The sequence below is a fragment of the Silurus aristotelis genome (assembly GCF_946808225.1).
Source record: "Silurus aristotelis genome assembly, chromosome: 11".
Classification (NCBI taxonomy): domain Eukaryota; kingdom Metazoa; phylum Chordata; class Actinopteri; order Siluriformes; family Siluridae; genus Silurus; species Silurus aristotelis.
Genome location: NC_139584.1, coordinates 25669964 through 25689478, shown reverse-complemented (window position 1 = coordinate 25689478; position 19515 = coordinate 25669964). Strand labels below are relative to the sequence as shown.

The 19515-nt window shown below is 40.1% G+C and overlaps 2 protein-coding genes across 6 annotated transcripts in view; one reads left to right on the top strand and one right to left on the bottom strand.

Annotated features, from left to right (window-relative positions):
* The window catches only part of adamts13 (ADAM metallopeptidase with thrombospondin type 1 motif, 13), a 63450-nt gene that overhangs the window by 25007 nt on the left and 18928 nt on the right, over window positions 1–19515 (top strand). The window lies entirely within an intron of this gene.
* ubap2b (ubiquitin associated protein 2b) lies at window positions 4889–18537 on the bottom strand. Of its 5 annotated transcripts, none has more exons than XM_083554008.1 (27): window positions 18412–18537; window positions 16957–17094; window positions 16772–16846; window positions 16567–16677; window positions 16174–16318; window positions 16007–16081; window positions 15308–15368; window positions 14559–14632; window positions 14367–14419; window positions 12672–12742; window positions 12287–12500; window positions 11402–11606; window positions 10298–10539; window positions 9860–10050; window positions 9603–9774; window positions 8548–8587; window positions 8234–8369; window positions 8072–8129; window positions 7824–7974; window positions 7622–7713; window positions 7445–7495; window positions 7156–7237; window positions 6722–7039; window positions 6494–6595; window positions 6301–6362; window positions 5964–6152; window positions 4889–5591 (listed from the first exon to the last, which is right to left on the bottom strand). In XM_083554008.1, exons 2-27 carry the CDS (start codon window positions 17050–17052, stop codon window positions 5511–5513), a joined length of 3147 nt encoding a protein of 1048 aa, XP_083410134.1. In that variant the 5' UTR covers window positions 17053–17094; window positions 18412–18537; the 3' UTR covers window positions 4889–5510. The 5 variants fall into 5 exon arrangements, with proteins under 5 accessions (XP_083410134.1, XP_083410135.1, XP_083410136.1 ...); XM_083554009.1 differs by having other exon boundaries at window positions 7445–7492; XM_083554010.1 differs by having other exon boundaries at window positions 18380–18481.

Sequence of the window (19515 nt, the reverse complement as noted above, 5' to 3'; positions counted from 1 at the left end):
TGCATACTTAACATGTCAAATTTCAACACCGCAGGCTGCAGTTCCCAGTTCTATAGAAGTCTGTAAAAAATGGCGCCAAAGGGGTACCCAGTGCGTCAAAAAAAAAAAGTGACGCCAAGGGATCCTTAAGAACACGTCCATATGTGACGAGTTGGAAGTGTGAACGTGTTCGAATAAGTAGTAAACGGGTTTAAAATGTGTTTACAATTTATGGAATGAGTTTTATGGAATGTTTTGCGACATTTAGACATTATAATTGTAGTTTTAAAAAAATGTCTATTAGTTTATAGATGCTATATACAGTCATAATTTCAGCACCCTGTTACATAGAAATCAGGCATGCCAAACTCCATTGAGCTGAACATTGAGGTTCATGGATGTCCTTAATTAGCTCCACTGAATTAGTGTCCCGTACATGCCAAGTGTTCCCAGTATGGGATCCATCATGACCTTGATCATTGAATCAGTTGAACCAGTCGCTCCAAATGACCCATTTTGCTAGATACGCCCAAATGTCAGTAAAGTAAACCTGCCTTACATCTTCACTCACTAGATGTTTTATCAGGTAATCCTATCTTATAGGTACTCTTAGTAGGTATAGAGTTACAGTGATATGGGATACTTGCAGATTAAGTACTGTTCACACTGATGTGATAATACCGTAGAGTAATAATAGTAATAGTAATAATACCAACTGAACTGCAAAATGCTACAATGGGTAGCATTGCCACGTTACAACTCCAGTGTTTGAATTTCAAGGCAAGTTCTCCCTATGTTCTCCCCATGTAAATTCTTCAAAAATCCAAACCCACCAGCAATCCTTGTGCATGGAAACATTTATAAAATAAATGAGCTATAGTTTGCTAATATAGTTACTGGCCAGATATGTGTGTCTTTATAAAGAAGGGTACAACAAAAGAGTTTTTATTCAAAACCAGACTATCCATGGATGAGCATAATCTGTTCAGGATGGTATTACTCACAGCTGTCATTAGTCAGTTGTAGGCACCCGTGAGAGGGTTCATTTCCCATTTGTTAGTGTGCTCAGTGATGTCGGATGAATAGATGCACTGATAAAGCTGTTCATGTTTCAGAGGAATAAAGTGTCGGCCCCATTACCCTCCCATGTTAATATCTGTGGTTTGATAGGAAATAACTAGTATAAACTGTACATATGTATTATTGTAAGCATATATTTTGGGCATCATCCAAAAATCTATATTTTTACTATGATTGATTAGTTGTTTTAGTAGCAGTTGCCTAGTTAACCTTTAAGAGCCCACCGATGCAAATCCACACTGATTACTGCCAGTTAATCCGAATTGTCGCATGAATTGTCGCACATCCTTGTAAAACGACATTAAAGGGGTGCCATTGAGTGTGAGAGTGTGATAATGATTTAGAGTAATAAAGGATGGGCGAAGCGCATAGACACGTGAAAACTGTCTAGGGAAATAAACTATCCAGCTCACGCAGGAAGCAAACAGTCCTATTCAGAGCCCCGACTTGAGTTGAGAGGATCGGGGGGGTTCAAATCCTGCATGACAGCCCTTTACCTCGAGAGCCAAACTCCCCCCACTCCCCTCAAGTGTCTCCCTTTTGTGTATCCGAGGACGGCTAACAGTGACAACTCACCCCCACAAGCATTCCACCACACATTCCTACTGCTGCTCCATGCGACGTCTGCGATTTTGAGAAGAATGAAAAGAAGCAATGAAGTGGTGTGTGTGTGTGTGTTTTTTTTTTATTTTTTTATATATATATATATATATATATATATATATATATATATATATATATATATATATATATATATATATATATATATATATACCAAAACCAGCAGATTATTTTTTAAATACACAGTCTAGACCACCTACAAATCCTGCCCTGAGCTCCCCTGGATTTTACTTGGCAAGGGAGAATCTGGCCTCCAAAAATACTTGGGGAAAATCCTTTAAAAAGAGGCCCCTTTTTTTTTTTTTTTTTTAAAGCTCAATTAGTGTGTAATTTTATTAAACATGCAGCACAGACTGCTTTCATTGACCTGTATGTGCAAGTAGGATGGGCTTCAAGAAACCAAGCTGGTGCAGACACAATAGAGGCTCGGTGGCCCCTCACTGTACCACAGGGCTCTCTGATTCCAGCAGGTGGAATATAATAAACAAGCCGGCAACACACAAAATAGTTTTGCGATTGGCCACTGTGTTGTTTGTCTGCAATCGGTATTGTATTGTGGGCAAATTGTTTGTTTACACCATTTTTGTTTTATCTTATTATCACAGTATTAGCATAAAATGGCTAGAAAGTGAGCAGTGAAATAGAGTTAATAGTTAGGGCTTGATTGTGTAACTATAAAACAAATAACATGGCATTTAAATAAGTGTTCTTGTTTAAAAAAAAGTGTTCTTTTCTGGTTACTCAACTATAATGGTCAATAGTAATGGTATAGATTTTATATAGAATAGGTATGAACCTGATAGACTAGAGATGCCCAAACTAGGACAAAGTTTGCTCCTGATGACCTTTGATTTGGCCTGCCATGCCATATATGAGAAGAGGGAAAAATGGGAAAATCTCATTTGGAAAACCTTTGAAAAAGGGAGAGATATATATATATATATATATAGAGAGAGAGAGAGAGAGAGAGAGAGAGAGAGAGAGAGAGAGAGAGAGAGAGAGAGAGAGAGAGAGAGAGAGAGAGAGAGAGATTTAAAGATGACACTGCAGATTAAACATGAGATGCAAATGCAAACATTACAAAAAATAATGCTGGCATAATAAGAACTGACTAACATAATAAAAGCCACACGTGGGCAGAAACTGACGCGCCATACCACTGCTGATGTATTCGTTTTCTAAGAATTAGATTTGTTTGTTTAAATAATTTATTTGCTGCTCTGATGCCTGAAAGTGCATCTTGTATGTTTAAACAGCGGCCGTAAGTACAAAGATCGCGCAAACATAACATCCCAGTACATCACTATATCGTCCTAGTCCTGTTTACAGCCAGGATATTTACCCTGTTCAATAATATATTAATAATACTTCAAGGTACAAATGGAAAGGGGAGATTAAGTTAGTGTTATAATTAACATTTACTTTTTGGCTGTAAAAAAAAAAAAAAACAACATCCTTGTTATTTGAGAACTGAGGTTGTTTTGGACCATTATTTTTGGTTTTTCAAAAAATGGAAAAGCTGTTAAAATTTAAGTCAATTTGGGCAAGATTGTCCAAGGCCAAGACAAGAAAATCCTGAAAATATGACAATTACACAATTTTAGACTTGAAAAAGTTGATGGAATGGTTTTCGAAATTCTTCATGGAACTGGCTTTAAGCCGTCTTTACAAGTGTCTTCAGCCTTTTAATACATTTCAAGAAGAGACTCAGTGCGGTTTTCTCTACAAATAGTAAATGTGGGGGTGGCGTTTATTTTGAATGTAGTGTTTTAAAAAATCAGCACTCGGCATAAAACAATTCTATGGCCACTATAAAAATACAGCGTGCCCATATGTTAAAACAAAAATATCACTGGTTGCATGTGTTACTCATTTTCTGTCTAAATATTTGTCCCTTACCATGGAGAGTAAGAAAGTTACTGATACAACATTAAGCATGTAAGACCTGGCTGGTTCAACCAGAGACCCCAAGAATGTCTCAAAAGTGAGACGAAACTGGATGTTTAGCGTGTAACATAAATTCTGGTTTCACCTGAGCAGTGACAGTGAGATGCACTGTGCTATTTATTTAAGTGTTTGTCCAAAAGTTCCCCAAAACACAGCAGTTTCTAAGAAATTATATTAAACCAGTTTAAATGCTCAGGTATCCATTTAAGCAGTTTTCTTATATACATTCTCATTTCATTTTATAGCATTTGGCAGATTGCCTTATCCAGAGCAGTAAAGGGGTTTAGGGCCTTGCTCAAGAGCACAGCAGTAGCAGCTTGATGGTGCTGGGATTTGAACTTGTGACCTTCCAATGCCTTAACCCCTAAGCTACCACATCCCTTGTCTACACCAGACACCTTAACCAGTTCTCAATATCCTGATATGTTGTAAGAGGACATTTCCAGAACACTTTGCATGTGACTTACCTAAATGTAGATCAACTGTGTGTTGGGGTGTTCACCATTCTGACATTAATCCACAATTTCTTCTCAACCATCGCACGTTTTTACTTAAATCTTAGTTCCCTCTGGTGGTTATCAACAGAACTGCAGTTTAAAACACTACGATACCTAATTGGGCCCACAAAATTGTGGTGTAAAAAAAAAGGAAATCAAAATTACGACGAAATGATAATCAAAAGGACAGTATTATTTAGTGACGTTAGAGTTTGGTAGAAGTATGGATTTTTTAATGTTACACAGAAAATGTACACATAAAAAAAATACTAGTTTAAAGAATGATTTATATTTAATTATGATCACATGTACTCCTGGACCATTTCATTTTCAGTACAACATTTTCACCAAGCACTAAAGGCTTCTGAATAATCAATTATAATTTATTGCAGAAATTTTTTGCAAGCGTGCATGTCTCAACATTGCTCACAAAATCGATGGAGGAATAAACATGTTGAAGCAACTAAAACAAAATAATGGAAAGGAAACCGGTTGTATAGCAGTGGGAAAGGAACAGGGTGTGCATTTTTGTATGTTTGAGGATTTGTTTTAAATGTTAAATATAATAGAACATTTTAATACTTTACTTAAAAAATCTTTTAAACTTAGCCATATGACTGGAATTTGGGTATTCATTACCTTTTTTCAAATCATTAATAATCTTATCTATCCAACTTGCATAGCAAACCTCATGGCCATTTTCACTCTGGGAGTCCGCAAACACAAATCATACTCACGTGAGAAAATGCACCAAAGCAGAGAACTGAATAGCTCAGAACCTTTATTTAGAGGGCAACAGGAGTTCAATATAAAACTTGTGGGTCTTTGTGTGTTTGAGCCAGTGGAAAGGAGAACAGCAATCAGCAAACATTTTCTCTTTAACTGTGGCATAGCCCACTGTGTAACAAGGCAAGCATTTAATGCTTCAATTTCCTTAAAATGAACCTCCCCTGAAATCCAACCCTCCATCTTTAGCCGCCTTCTCCTCCTCATCTTGCACAACTCATGCTCTCGTCGCAAAGTCGTTTTTGTCCCCAGCGTCCTCAAAAGTTTTCCGTTCTCGCCACATCTTTGCAGTTTTTAAAAAGTAAACAAAAGCAAATATCCTTCAAAAAAAATAAAATGGCGCGACCACAACTAATGTTCGGCTTTAACATTTACAGTATATATAAATACTTACATTAATATCTTACATGGAAAAAAAATTTGGAGAAGGAAAAAAAAAAAAAAAAAAAGAAATAGGTAGAGGAAAACTTTAGAGGAGGGGGGGGAGGGTCCAGGAGAGATTGTGTGTCTGTGTGTATATATATGTTTGCATATATATATGTTTATCAAGCCAGCAGCAGGACTGAAGAATGAGATTTTGGACTGCTTTCCAGTATGTAATTAGTTTGCCCAGTAGGGGGAGCTGCTGTAGTTGGACTTGCCTTGGCTCTTCTGCATGTTGCTGGACTGACTGCGCTGAGCCTGCAAGGAAACATCGCATACAAACACGTTACACTTTTGCTTAGCGTTTCGTTATTTTTGCTCACAGAACGGGCTTCGTTCCACATTTTACAAGAGCCAAATTCCCCTTCAGTTTTAGCGATACTGTCTGACGAGCTGTAATTAGCAAATCAGAGTTTTTGCAATGCACAGAGCAATACTTCACTGCATAAGACCTCTTAATACCACACGTGTCCCATGCATATTCATGCACACGTGTGGGATAAAATGGAAAATTTAAATAGACGACTTATTCCCGAGCTTGCATGTTATAACAGGTTATAAATGTATTTTAAAAAGTAGGTAGAAATAATTGTTTTTCTACTTAAGCCTAATGGGTGAAACAGTGTATACCTGAGAGTCCTGGGCCATGTGGTGGTGTAAAAGCTGAGAAGGAGGCTGCTGATGAGGCATGATGTGGAGAAAAGGTGCAGGGGCATAGCCAGGGGCTCCTCCAGGGTTCAGGGGTCCAGTGCCTCCCAAAGCAGAGGGAAGGCTGAAAGTTGCCGGGGTTGCCGTAGGAAAACCCTGTTTATCAAATGACTGTGAGGAAAAGACAGATATAAAACAGAAAACGAGATAAGGGACAGAACAGTGGATACAGTCTGAAAGATATAGAATAGATATAGTAAATTGCTTTTTTCATTTGGTTTCAGAATACAGATCCAGGTAAAACTAACTATACCCTTACCTGCGTCTTGCTGTACACAGCTGCACCAAGATCGGAGTTGGCAGAGCCCGATAATCCAGGTGCTGTGGAAAGAAAGGTTAAGGTTGAACTTCTATTAATAATACTGCAACATCATCCATTAAATTTAATTAGATTCTGAGACAGAGAGCTCAGAAAACTATATCCGAGTAATGCAGAAAAGTGTGCAAGAGACCTTTTCCTGTGTTGTTGCTCGGCTTGGCTTGTGACTGTGAGCTGCTGCCATATCCTTTCCCATAATCTCCTCCTGCGTGAGCTTGAGACAGGTCATCAAAACCTGGGGAATGGAAGTTTCGAAATTAGTTACTTTACGAAACTATACGAAGCGTTCCTCACAGAGATGAAGTGTAGGATTATTCTTCTTTAATTGCATTGTATAACGTCACTAGTAAGTGGTGCTGACCTGCAGCATAGGTGTGTCCCCCATAACCAGCCTGGTGCTGGTACTGTGCATGCTGCTTGGCTGAGGCAGGTGGCATGAAGACAGTGGGGCCATACTGGAAGGCACTGGGCATACCTGGCATGCCTGCATAGTAGGGCAGGCTGGTATAGCCATAGCCAGGGGGCAGAGGGGGATTCATGTAGGCCTGGCCAGGGTTCTGTGGTGCCTGTGTTTGAGGCGGGACCGTGCCAGGCTCAGACTGCGAGGGTGCAACTGACGAGAGACTGGTGTTTGGTGCTGGGGAGGGTGCATCACCACGGGCAAATTTGGTAACGTCACCTTCAGAGCACAGTGAGAGAACAAGGATTATACACAAAACCCATTTTTAAAAAAGTACAGCATGTGAAGTCAACACAAAAGCATTTTTAATGTGGCACTCTAACATGGACAGCCACCTGAGTAAGGGTTGTTCGCTAATCCTCCATCTCTGGCAGAAAGGGTTGTTGCGCCAGGGAAAGCAGTCAGTCCATAATAATCCTAACAAAAAAAAAAGATGCGTACAGCCTATTACTACACAAAAGTACAAAACACAGCTATATAGCAACATCTAAAACCAGCCCATACACATTAGCAATGTTTTTTTTTTTAAAAGTAGATGCAAATCTAGAATAAACAAGTACTTTTCTTGTGTGAGGTTTTCAGAATTTCCCTTTCAAACCTGGACCACTTGCACAAAACACTTACAATAGGTAGTCGAGACTGCATCATCTGCAAGTCTTCGTAGCCGTAGATCTGCTTTAAAACACGAAAAAGAGGGGAAAAACTTTTTTATCACAACAAACCAACCAAATAAAAAGATCGATTACACAAGTTCTGCTCGAATTATAATATCCCTATGACCAAAAACATGACTGGACTTACGGGATAGGCAGGAAGCAGTCCACTAGGTCCCATGATGTACTGATTAGCTAACAGTGGAGGAACACCTTGAGCCAGGTTGGGTGGTGCTTTGCCTGAAGACAGACAAACAGACTCAGCACTTTGAAAAATACTTACAGGAAGATTAGATTACATTCTGTTGCACGACTAACAGGATATGGCTAACTATTATAGCATTACTCACTGGAGGTGGTAGTCTGCAGCGGTGCGGAACGTCCTGTGGACGGAGCGGAGGGGCCGTTGTTAGACAAGCCTGGCACACAGTTGCTCAAGCCATTTGAGGTGAGAACTGAGCTTGAGAAAGCAGACAGACTCACGCTGACATCGCTGGCCACCTGAGACCAAGAAGAAAGAAAATGACCTCCACTGCAACATCCAACGTGTAATAAACCACACACACGCTGCAAAGGAAGGAAAAATAAAAATACTTACATTGAGGCCAGTAGTGGCAGGTGCAGCAGATCCTAATGTCATTCCACTGCTAACGTGACTAAAAAAAAATAAGGAAAATGAAGAGGAATTAGTATGAAAAAAAGTTGGACGATCTCTTCGACATCATGTCTGAAATGAAACAGTTATGTGGTGTCAATTCACCTGCTGAGGGAGGGAAGAGCGGTGCTGGGTGCTGGGGCTGGTGCAGACGAGGAGGATGATGGTAAGGATGAAGCAACCATGTCGTTCTCAGAAGACAGTGCTGTGGACATGGACTGTGGAGTGCTCAAAGGGACAGCTACAAAAGATACACAATATGTTTCAATCAATTTATCCTTCCTTCTTTCTAGTCTAGCTGTAATGGCTTTTAAAAGGTAACTACTATTTTTAGCTCATGATGTATGAGGATTACTGGAGAAGTCAGTCACCACTTTATTAAATTACAGTACTGAGGTGCGGATCTGATAGTGACGTACCATCTTGTGTACTGGAGGCCCGTACCTCACTGAACCCATTCTGTGAGCAAAAGAGACATAATGAGTTTACATTAAATGAATCTTAAATAAATGTAACAATTATTTACTATTCATCTATTAGGGGTGTAACGATACACTTTCGCTTCGGTTTACACGTGTACTGAATTCAACCCTTTTTACATGTGGAACAGTTAAAATCCGAGTTCCGTCAGGAAGCAAGTTTAGTCTCCGCCTTGTACTGCTATGTAGAGTCACTTTATTATTATTAAACATGAAAACAATCGCCAACGCTAGCGATATGAATTCTTTATCGTTTGCTTAAAAGATTTATCTTAAAAGGAGATGTCGAGGGAGTGATAGGATGCAGGTAGAAAGAAATGAAGACCTGTATGTACAAGTATGCTGAAAGAGTATGCTAAAGCAGAACAAATCTAAATTAATTTAAATGTAAAAAACCACAGAAACTTGCATAAACTTCTGCATTACCCAATGGGGTCTAAGAAATAAATTTGATTAGGTTTTTCTCATTTATTTTATTTAATCATTTTAATTGATTAATAATAATAATAATAATAATAATAATAATAATACGTATATTGCATTAATCTGATTTGTTCTATATTTACATTTTTTTTTATTAAATATTATTTAACCAAACAAGCATTTTATTTCAAATTGTTTAAAAAAATGCAACAGTTTGCATTTTTAAAAGTTCAGATTTTGTACATTTGTGTTGTTCAAAAAAGGTTTATAATAAACTGCATTAATTAAAAAAGTATATATTGTTTATATTGTTATGTTTATATATTTTTTTTAAACACAAAGCACTTTTGTTTTGCATTTCCTCCCCCTAACTGTACCGAAATTGATCCGAACAGTGCCTTAAAAACTGAACCATGTACCAAACCGTGAATTTTGTGTACCGTTTACACCCCTACTATCTATTAATTATACACACCGATAATACAAGATTTAAGAGATAATGACAGTAATGGCAAAATAATTAGAAAGGTAGGAATATGGACTAAAATAAGCAGCGATGCTGTTAGGCCTACAGTCATAGAGGTGACAGAATTGTTGGTGATGGGCTCCTTGTTCAGACTGGAAGATTCTACACTTGAGGAAATAGAAGGTGCAGGAGCTGTGGGTAAACCCAGAGAGGAAGAGGTATATCTAGGCTCCATTGTTGCTGTAGGTAAGGCAGGAGGAAGACCAGCCACTGGTTCACTGGAAAGGTCAAGAATGCTGGTTACAAATGAAAGCTATATTTATACTAGTGAAGTAGCACGGTTACACAGAAGCATCCCCTTACCTGACAGTGCTCGTCTTGGGGTACAGGTTGCTCTGAGTTTGGACAACAGGAGGAGCAGGCTCCTGGCTGCTTATGTCCAATTGACCAGTGCTTTCTACAGCATCCTCAGAAGCAAAATCTAGGGCACCAAACTGTACATTCAACCCAGACACATCAGCAGAGCCTGGCATCTCCACTGCAGAAGAAGGTATCTAAAAATCCAGACAATGAATAGATTAAGAGAATGCCTATTTCTCCTCCAAACCTCAAACCCTATAGCCAACCAAATCTACTAAAACGAATTTACAAATAACAGGACAGTTATATCCATAGCTAAGCTAATTATTATCTTAAAGAATATATCGGTGCAAAGCACTAAACACCATTACTATTATCAGGCTCACATATTCAAGCGCAAAGTCTAGAGCATTTACTAAAAACAAGACTTTGACATCTCACTTTGGATGGAGGAGGCATTCTGCGTCTCTGGGGTCTGATTTGTTTGGGCTGGTGGGGTTCTGCGATGGTGGAGACAGTGGTCTCTCCAAGGGGTTTCAACACCGTTGAACTGGTGTCTTGAAGGGGCAGAGAGGGAGAGGGGTTTCGGCCCTGAGCCGGCAGGTCCGAAAGGTGTGTGGAGGACTGTTGCTGGGTCAGCTGACTGAGGATGGGGGAGGGGTCAGGCTGGGCCTTCAGATCCACTGGGTAAGAAAAACAAGATGTTCAGCATAGTTTACTTGAGGTTTAGTGGTGTTACTCTAAGACTATATTGTTGCAATATCTTGAAATAACATGCCTTGGTTCAATCTATTCATATTATTGAATTGTAAGCTTTAATTTCTTTTGCACAACTTACAATCATTAAACTTGCAGCATAAAGGCAAATTCCATAATTTATCTTTATGGAAAATTAAATTCATTCTGCACTTTTACATAATCAGAAATACATCTCTATTCAAAGATGGTCCAGAGATTATCTAGATAGTAATAGATGCTTACATTATACATCTGTATGTTTTATGTAAAGGGGAGGACAAAATATATATATTTATTAGCTAGCTAATCAGAAAGTAAAAAGCAACAGTCCAATGTTTTGGTTGCCAAGAAACGCAATTAGCCAGCCAACAGGCTGTAAATGCAACTTAACTCCAAAGTGAATTAATGCTGACAGAAAATGAGGACTAAAATTCTGTAATTCAGCATTGCTTTAATTCTCAATCTATCCTTATAATAGCTTTTATGTAAAACAATGGCATACAAAATGAGGCTACGAGTATTTTGGCTACTAATTAGAAATGGGAGAAATAAGCCATATCAGTAGTCCACTAAAAATCCAACTGTCTGCCAAGAAACTACAAACAAATACCTAATAGGCTAGACATGTACTTTTGCTTGTCCCAGGCACCCAGAATTGTGTAGTCCCTGGGCATTACATGGGCATATTGTTTAAATATTTTAGCCCCAAGCTAAGCTTCCGATTTCAGGATGAAGACAGTGACATTTATGACAAAGCTGTAATGCCACAGTTTTATAAATATGTATCATGTTTATGCTAACACTCACCATGAGTCACTGTAACAGGGCTCTCATCTTTGGGTTCAATCAAAGATAAGGGCGCAGGTACAACAGGGGGAGGAGAGCTGGATTCTCCAACGAGGCCACCATTGTTCAGAGTGACTGGCACCTGATTGGAAAGAGAAGCAATACGAGGGACACTGACTGGGTCAGTTTTCTGTACATCAGGCTGAGGTGGTCTGGAGCCCAACGACTATTGAAAAATGAACACAGGCAGAGAAGAAAGTGAAAAATAAGAATGTAAGCAAGGTTTTAAATATATATAAAAAATAACTGGGCAACAATATCTATAGAGCCACATCCCCCTTTTTTATTTTATTAACACTAAAACATAAGAATATAACCAAACTGCTCATGCCCTGCCTGTAGACTGATCGCTGTGTACTTGCCTGAACAAACAGAGCAGCAAAGTACTGATATGCATTGCTTTCATTCTTTTAACTACATGAAAGTCAGACAAGCTCCAGCTGGTTTTTGATGGAAGGTCCCTTCTTAGTGCATAACAGCCAGCATATTAGATTTCAGCATAATTGTAAATATCTGCATAGATCAAATGCCGTGTGTACTTCCTCTTTACGATATGCGCAAACAATCCAGCTGTGGGTTTATCAATTAGGCCATCTAAAGGGCAAAAGCCTCTGTTTAATATTCATCTCTCTGTTTACAATTTGGGGAAAAATTAAATATAAGGCTTGGTGCAAGAAGAAAACCTGGAAACTATTAGCAACACACGGTTTTGAAAACTATCCTAATCATCTGAAAACAACGTACTGTAAATTAGGCTGTCTGTAAACGGCTGAGAAGTTTCAGGCCACAGAAACATTTAGCCAAATTAACACAACTATAGTAAAACTTCCAAGTGTGTGTTCTCACCGAGGCAGCATGGGCATAGGTGCCAGCAGCAGCAGAAGCATAGCTGTTGGCAGCGGCTGAGGCGTAGCTGTGTGTATGTGCGCGGGCCGGGTTTTGTTGTTGGGAGTTGGTAAACACCAGGCTCTGTGTGAGCGGTTCACTGGATGACTGCTCCAACCCGGCCAGATCAGAGTCCACCTCTGCCCCCTTTGGCAACAGAGAACTCAGATCGTCCCTGCAGGATTGGGAAAAAACTGCCATTAAATTTTTCAAAATCAGTTTAGAAGTTTGAGGCAGCAGGTTTTATGTTCTCAGAACAATTAAAATCTCATGGCTGTAATGGTCACTCATATGCTACACATAGTGGACAGAGATTGGGTTTGCTGGAATGTTTCTTGTGAATTACCCCTGTCCAGGTGTTATGTGGTTCTGGGAAGCAAGTGCAAAGGAGGCAGTGAACACTTTGGTCTCAGAAAGCTGCAATAAGAAAAAAGTACACATGAGCAAAGACTAAACATGCTACAGTAAGAAAAAAAATCAATCACCTCAAATTCATACATTTCTTTTGTTTGGATTGGTCACTTTGCCATGTTATAACATTTGCATTGAAAAAAAAAATAACAGTGCATCTGAAAAGTATTCACAGTGCGTCACTTTTTCCACATTCCAAAATGGATTAAATACATTATTTTCTGCAAAAATCTACAAACAATAACCCATAATGATGTGAAATTGCGTTTAAAATCTTTACAAATAAAAAAAAAATCAAATGGAAAAAAATAAAAATTACATGTACATAGTATTCACAGGCTTTGCGATGACACTCAAAATTAAACTCAGGTGCATCCTGTTTCCACTGATCATTCTCGAGATGTTTCTACAACTTGACTGGAGTCCACCTGCGGTAAATTCGGTTGATTGGATATGATTTGGAAAGGCACAGTTAACAGTGCATTTCAGAGCACAAACCAAGCCATGAAGTCCAAGTAATTGTCTGTAGACCTCAAAGAGAAAATTGTTTTGAGGCAAAGATCTGGGAAAGGGTACCTAAAAATGTCTGCAGCATTTAATAAGTCCCAATGAGCACAGTGGCCTCCATCATCTGTAAATGGAAGAAGCTTGGAACCGCCAGGACTCTCCCTAGATCGGAGCCACCCAGCCAAACTGAGTTAGCAGGGGAGAGGAGCTTTAATCAGGGGGGTGACATAACCCGATGGTAATTTTGAAAGAGCTCCAGTATTTCTGTTTGGAGAGAGGAGAATCTTCCAGAAGGACAACCATCTCTGCACCACTCCACCAATCAGGCCAGATGGAAGGCACCTGAAGGATTCTCAGACCATGAGAAACAAAGATTGAACTCTGGCCTGAATGCCAAGTGTCATGTTTGAAAGAAAACCAGGCACCGCTCATCACCTGGCCGATACCATCATGGTGGTGGCAGCATCATGCTGTGGGGATGTTTTTCAGTGGCAGGAACTGGGGGATTGAGGAAAAGATGAATAAAGCAATGTACAGAGACATCCTTGATAAAAACCTGCTTAATAGCGCTCTGGACCTCAGACTGGGGCAACGGTTCATCTTCCAAGAGGACAACGACCATAAGCACACAGCCAACATAAATGTGTGGCCAAGCCAGAGCCCAGACGTAAAGATCTCTAGAGAGATCTGAAAATCGCTGTGCACCGACACTTCTGATCCAACCTGGTTGAGCTTGAGACATTCTGCAAAGAAGAATAGGAGAAACTGCCCAAAAAAAAAAAAAAAAGGTGTGCCAAGCTTTTAGCATCAATCCCACTGTTGAAGCTGTAATTGGTGCCAAAGGAGCTTCAACAAAGCATTGAGCAAAGGCTGTGAATACTTGTGTGCATGTGATTGTTTTTTTGTATTTTTTTTTTTATATAAATTTGCGAAGAGTTTAAACAAACTTTTCACATTGCCATTATGGGGTATTTTTTTTTCTCCCATTTTGGAAATGTGGAAAAATTAAAGCGCTGTGAATACTTTCCGCATGCACTGTAAACCCAAGTCTAGTTGTCTGCATGTCTTTTTGTTGCTTGCTAATGTAAATGTAGAATTAATCAGCCAAGAAACTGTCACCCACGTCCTCATTCCAGTCTTCTGCAGCCCAGTCTTCCAAGTTGTTTCTCCAGTTTCCTAAAATGTACAGAGCAATGAGAGTTATTTAAACATACACACATGCCAGCACTTTTAATCCTTTAAGCAGACAACTAACCAGATCAGTCTATTTCATCAGTGTCATGATTCCTAGAATAACAGACAGAGAACAGCTTACCTGCTCCATCAGTAGTGTCGTTGGCCGTCTCTCCAGGATCAGCAGAGCCGGTGTATTCAGGAGAGTAAAACGTCCTACAGAGCCAAAAAAACATGAAAGAACGATGTTTTAATAAGGTCTGGTTGCACATACTTGTTAGAAGTCGTCTAATATTATATAATGTTTGGAGTGTTGACAGCAGTTCAACATCCCTTGGTTAATATGCACTGTCCTAGAAGCAGCTCCTCTAATTTATATAAATAAACGAAAAAAGTTTACACAGAATTGATTGCATTTTAACTATTAATTACATTTTTCAGTATTTGGTTAGTAAATAGAACAGAGGTAATGAAACTTGGGCAATTTTTTTTTTATAGGCATATGGCTGCATTCACTCCGATTTTAACACAGAAACAAGGAAGTTACAGACCGTTGTATCACATAGATGATTTATTCTTTACAATCAAATTGAACCTTTTCCCCCCTAAATTAACTGCTACCAGAAGTGACATCATGGGTGTTACTATTCACTGCTGACATTTTCTATGCACACAGCATACTGGGAGCATCAACTCATGTAAGATTTATGCTATGCACAAATTAAACATTTACTGCCACTGTTTTTTAACCATTCGGGCTGTTAATGCTTGACCGCAGCCTACCTGTGTTCTATCTAAAGAGAGCGTGCTATGGATAGCACTCCCCGCTGCTCAGGAACAGGGATATGTAAAGGAAATATTTGCTAGACAAGAGAAGGGATAAATACTCACCCAATTCCCTGAGAGAACCTGTTCACACCATCAGCTCGGCCTCTTCCTCGCCCCCCTACACCTAAACACCGATAAGGTGACAGGGTTAATTGCTGCATACCGAAGACTTGGGTTTTCTGCATGCAGATTAGAACTGGTGCAGGCCAATCTACAACCTATGACCTTTGCCCTACAAAAACTAGCATTTCCATCAATCCTGCAAAGTCAGATTTGTTCACATGTACAAAATTCACAAATTTAAGGGTGCTTTTATTTTATTTTTTTTAAACTAAGATCACCAGGAAGTTAAAGTGGGCTAAAGCATCGTGCATACTGCCACCATCTCGTCATATGTCCCTGTGAGCCTCCTTCTGGCCACAGCTGCTCTTCTCAATGCATTCCTCCGACCGCGTGGCCTGCTAATGACCGTTACAGCGCGACACAAATAGCAACATAGCAACAACCCCCTTTCCACAGCACCAAGTGTGGGGTCCTGGTTGAAAACAGTGCTAAAGATTTGCTTGTCTTTTCTTTAGGATTCAATTTCAGAGTGTTTTTGCTTTGTTTTTCCTGGTTATATTTAGTTTGTAAAGAAGTGCATACAGTAGAAAGATATTCCAGTGTTATGTAACAGATTTATTGGCATAATCCCAAATAAGCCTAAAACAACAAGACAATAGGCAGGTGTGTGAATTTCTCAACTAGTGCGTGTGCGCTAACCTCTCCCTCTTCCCCGACGCCCGCGATCTCCTCTTTCTCCTGGTGTCGAGTCAAACCCGTTCTCCTCAGCGCGGCCTATGCAAACAAATTGTAATTGTCGTAAGGAAATATGCTGTTTAATAATTAAAAATAATAACCACTCATGCATGCACACTTCTAGCACACACCTTCCTGGGTGCGCATGGCTCCACGACCGCGTCTGTTCGGACCACCGCGGCCCCTGCCCTCCTTGTCGACCCTTCGTTCTTTTGTCTCTGCTGGCACACCTTCTTTACCGACACTCTTCTTCTTCCCCACCGTTTCCCAGGAGTCCTGACCGCAAGCACAGTAAACAATAATGCCTTAAATTGCCATTTGTATTACCATAGTCACAATACGGAAACCATGGTTACCACCCAAACAGATCGAGTTAACAGTTGGCAAAAACATTACAGCTGCCTTGTAACTGAAGCTCATTCGGGAGCATGAACGAAAGTATTATATTGATTGCAAACGTTTCTTGGAACAGCACTCAGTGACTCATTAAATTACAAATAAACATTTCCGACAGGCCACCTCACCTTGGCAGGAACCTCTTCCAACAGGAAGTTGATGGCCCGGTTGACGTCCCCGTTGCAATCGTGAAGAGCCACCATGCACTCGTCCTGATTTCGGCCTGTGACCTCGATGAGCTGAAAGACAGAAATTAAAGGAAAAAAGGATTGCGAATTTTTTTTTTTGCATTACTACGACCGCTATGACGACGTTACACCTGCATGTACACACCTGTTTGACCTTCCCTTCGAAATCTGCATCATTTTTGTCGATCATCTGAGCCAGACGAATCTGTTCTGCTGTGGCCTAGATGATGATAAAGCAAAATAAATCTATATACAAATACTGCTAATGCTCCCTCTATAAACGGAGCTGTATTTTGTGCTTTTGTTGCGTTCTCAGGCCACTGTTGCTACCTGAATCTGTTTCTGCGGCTGTGAGGTGTGAGAGGTCTGTTGCTGCATCTTGTCCCGACTTCCTCGGGCGCCGTCAGCAACCACCGAAGTCATCATAAACGGTATATACAAAATAATGTATGTACAAAGTAGAAAAGTCTGGAGGAAGGAGGAGGAAGAAAAGTCGGGATTAACGACACACGATGTTCGCAAACAGGGCATTAAGTGACAGGTGCAAACGGGAGTTTCGCTGTAAGATTATCATGCATGTTAATGGCCAGCTGCTTAAATATAGCCATCCAAACTTGGCCTGAGCTGGTGTAAGCTTACAGCCTCTCCCCCCACCCCCTCTAACCCCCTTCCTGGGGCCATCTCACAGCCTTATAAACAACAGGACAAAAAAATAAACAGACTCATAAGCATGGCAGCATGTAGACAACATGGACTTCAGCTTGGTTTCCTTCTCTTTTCTCCTCCTGTGTTATAGAAGTGCGCAGGATCTCAGTTTGCTTTTTTTTGGCTGAGGGCCACAAAAGAAAAAAACTCCCTTTTCAACAAAGAAGCAGCGTGGTTTCAGGTTCTGAATCAACAATTTACATCCTGAAACATCCCTATTTCACTGATATACGTTATACCCCTATAAATGCCTGGTTAAAGCCAATAATAGTTATATTACAGAGGGTAAAATAGCAACCTAAGCTAGTTGAGGTGACCAATGGAAAACAAAGAACCTAAACTCAGTAAAAAGCTTGTTTTTTTTCTTCGTTGTTTTATTATTAATATTGTTTACACAACAAATGATAAATCCCGAATAATAAGTCAATTCCCGAGAGGCCAAAAAAAAACCCGAGAATGAGCTCACCAGCTTCTGACTACTCAGAAGTTCAGCTAACGTCAGCGATAGCAACTGTTGGCTTGACACCGAACACAGTAAACACCGTCCCAAAACTTTTAAAGGTTATTAAAAGTCTTTAAAAGAAGTCAAACTTTTTCACTCGAAGTCGAAAAAAATAACCACAGGCGACACCCGTTTCCTTATACGCAAAGGGGAAAAAAATAGAAAGTTAGCTGTTAGCTGGGCAGCTAACTCCAGCGAGGGCGCATGCTAGCTACTCGAGATTTAGCATGCCCAGACCCGCACTTGAGGAAACAAACCCGGATTGCAAACGCCACGCTACGGGCTACGTAGTTCACCACACAGGGCGTACGAGCGCATTATTAGTCGCGTGTAAAAAAAAAAAAAAAAAAAAGCCCCCGAACGACTTCGCGAAAACGAAATTTGGAACTTGGACAAATGCAACTCGGCGAGTGTGTCGAATGTTCTGGGGTGCGAGAAAGAGAGAATCGCGGTCCTCGCGCAGCTGAGACCCGAGCGATTAACACCGTAATAAAATATCGAATCCACCAGGTTTTCGGTCCCACTAAACACCGGCCCTGAACGTACCGTGTCCGCTCGGTGAACGGGAATGTGTTTACCTGCCCACTGCACACCACGCTTCCCTCATGCAGTGTGGGGCGAGGAGTGACGCCTCCACAGGAAGCGAAACAAAAAAAAATCCCCTGGTCAAAATAAAAGTCCAGGAAGCAAATACTGTGCTGAAAATAAAACACACATACATACATACATACATACATACACACAACACTGGAAGATCAGTGGTTCAGGTGTTGAACTTCTGATCAGAATGTTTAAAGTGAGTTCAAATTCCCAGCACCACCAAAGCGGCCACTGCCGGGCCCTTGAGCAAGGCCCTTAACGCTCAGCTTAGTGGTATAAACAAGACATTGTAAGTCGCTCTGCCATTGTTAAACTGGCACACAATTGTCTTTGGACTCGAAAAGCTTGTAGACACTTGATCACCAGTTTTACGTCCACCTTTTCCTCAAACTGTACCTTTAAACTTGGAAGCGTACATTTATTTAGAAACTTTGCATGGTGTTGTGGTAGAATTTTCCTTCGATGGGATGATGAAACACGTTCCAGCATGATGACATCCCATGTGCTCTATTAAGTCATGGTTTGAGAAGGTTGGGAAGGTAGAACTTGACTGTTCTGCTGTGCATTATGTGCACCTCAGGGACTAAGAAAATAATAAATCTGGACGCTCATATGAGTCTAATGGTCAGGTGTCAACAAACATTCGGCCAAATTGTGTGCAATTATATAAATAAATAAATATTGAGGGGAAAAATTTAATTATGACATTTTTAATTAAATTAAAAATCAGATCTCCTAACACTGCTCGACTGGTCCCACCTTCTCTCAGAGGAAGAAGTAGGTATACATCAAGACTCTTCTCTGTTCTAGCAATGAGGTGGTGGAATGAAGTTCCCCTAGATGTTCGAACAGCTGAGTCACTGAGTCACGTCAAACAATAGGTGAAGACTTACCTCTTCCAGAAACACGTGAACTAGCATTTGTTTTCCCTGTGTGTTTTATGTCTTTTTTGCTTTAAATGTAAGTGTTATTATTATTTTTTATCTAACCTATAATTTGGTACCAAATAAAAATGTTGGAAATGATTAAATGTTTTACAGTAGGGTCCACACTTCCAGCTACGGATGTCTGGTGTCCAACAA

What these genes read in the sequence shown, in the direction of transcription:
- ubap2b (XM_083554008.1), bottom strand. Translation starts at nt 17,052, where the DNA reads ATGATGACTTCGGTGGTTGCTGACGGCGCCCGAGGAAGTCGGGACAAG. An exon ending in AGCCATGCGCACCCAGGAAG is followed by an intron (nt 16,082 to 16,173) that starts GTGTGTGCTAGA and finishes TTGTTTGCATAG; the next exon opens with GCCGCGCTGAGGAGAACGGG. An exon ending in CGACACTACTGATGGAGCAG is followed by an intron (nt 14,420 to 14,558) that starts GTAAGCTGTTCT and finishes TGTACATTTTAG; the next exon opens with GAAACTGGAGAAACAACTTG.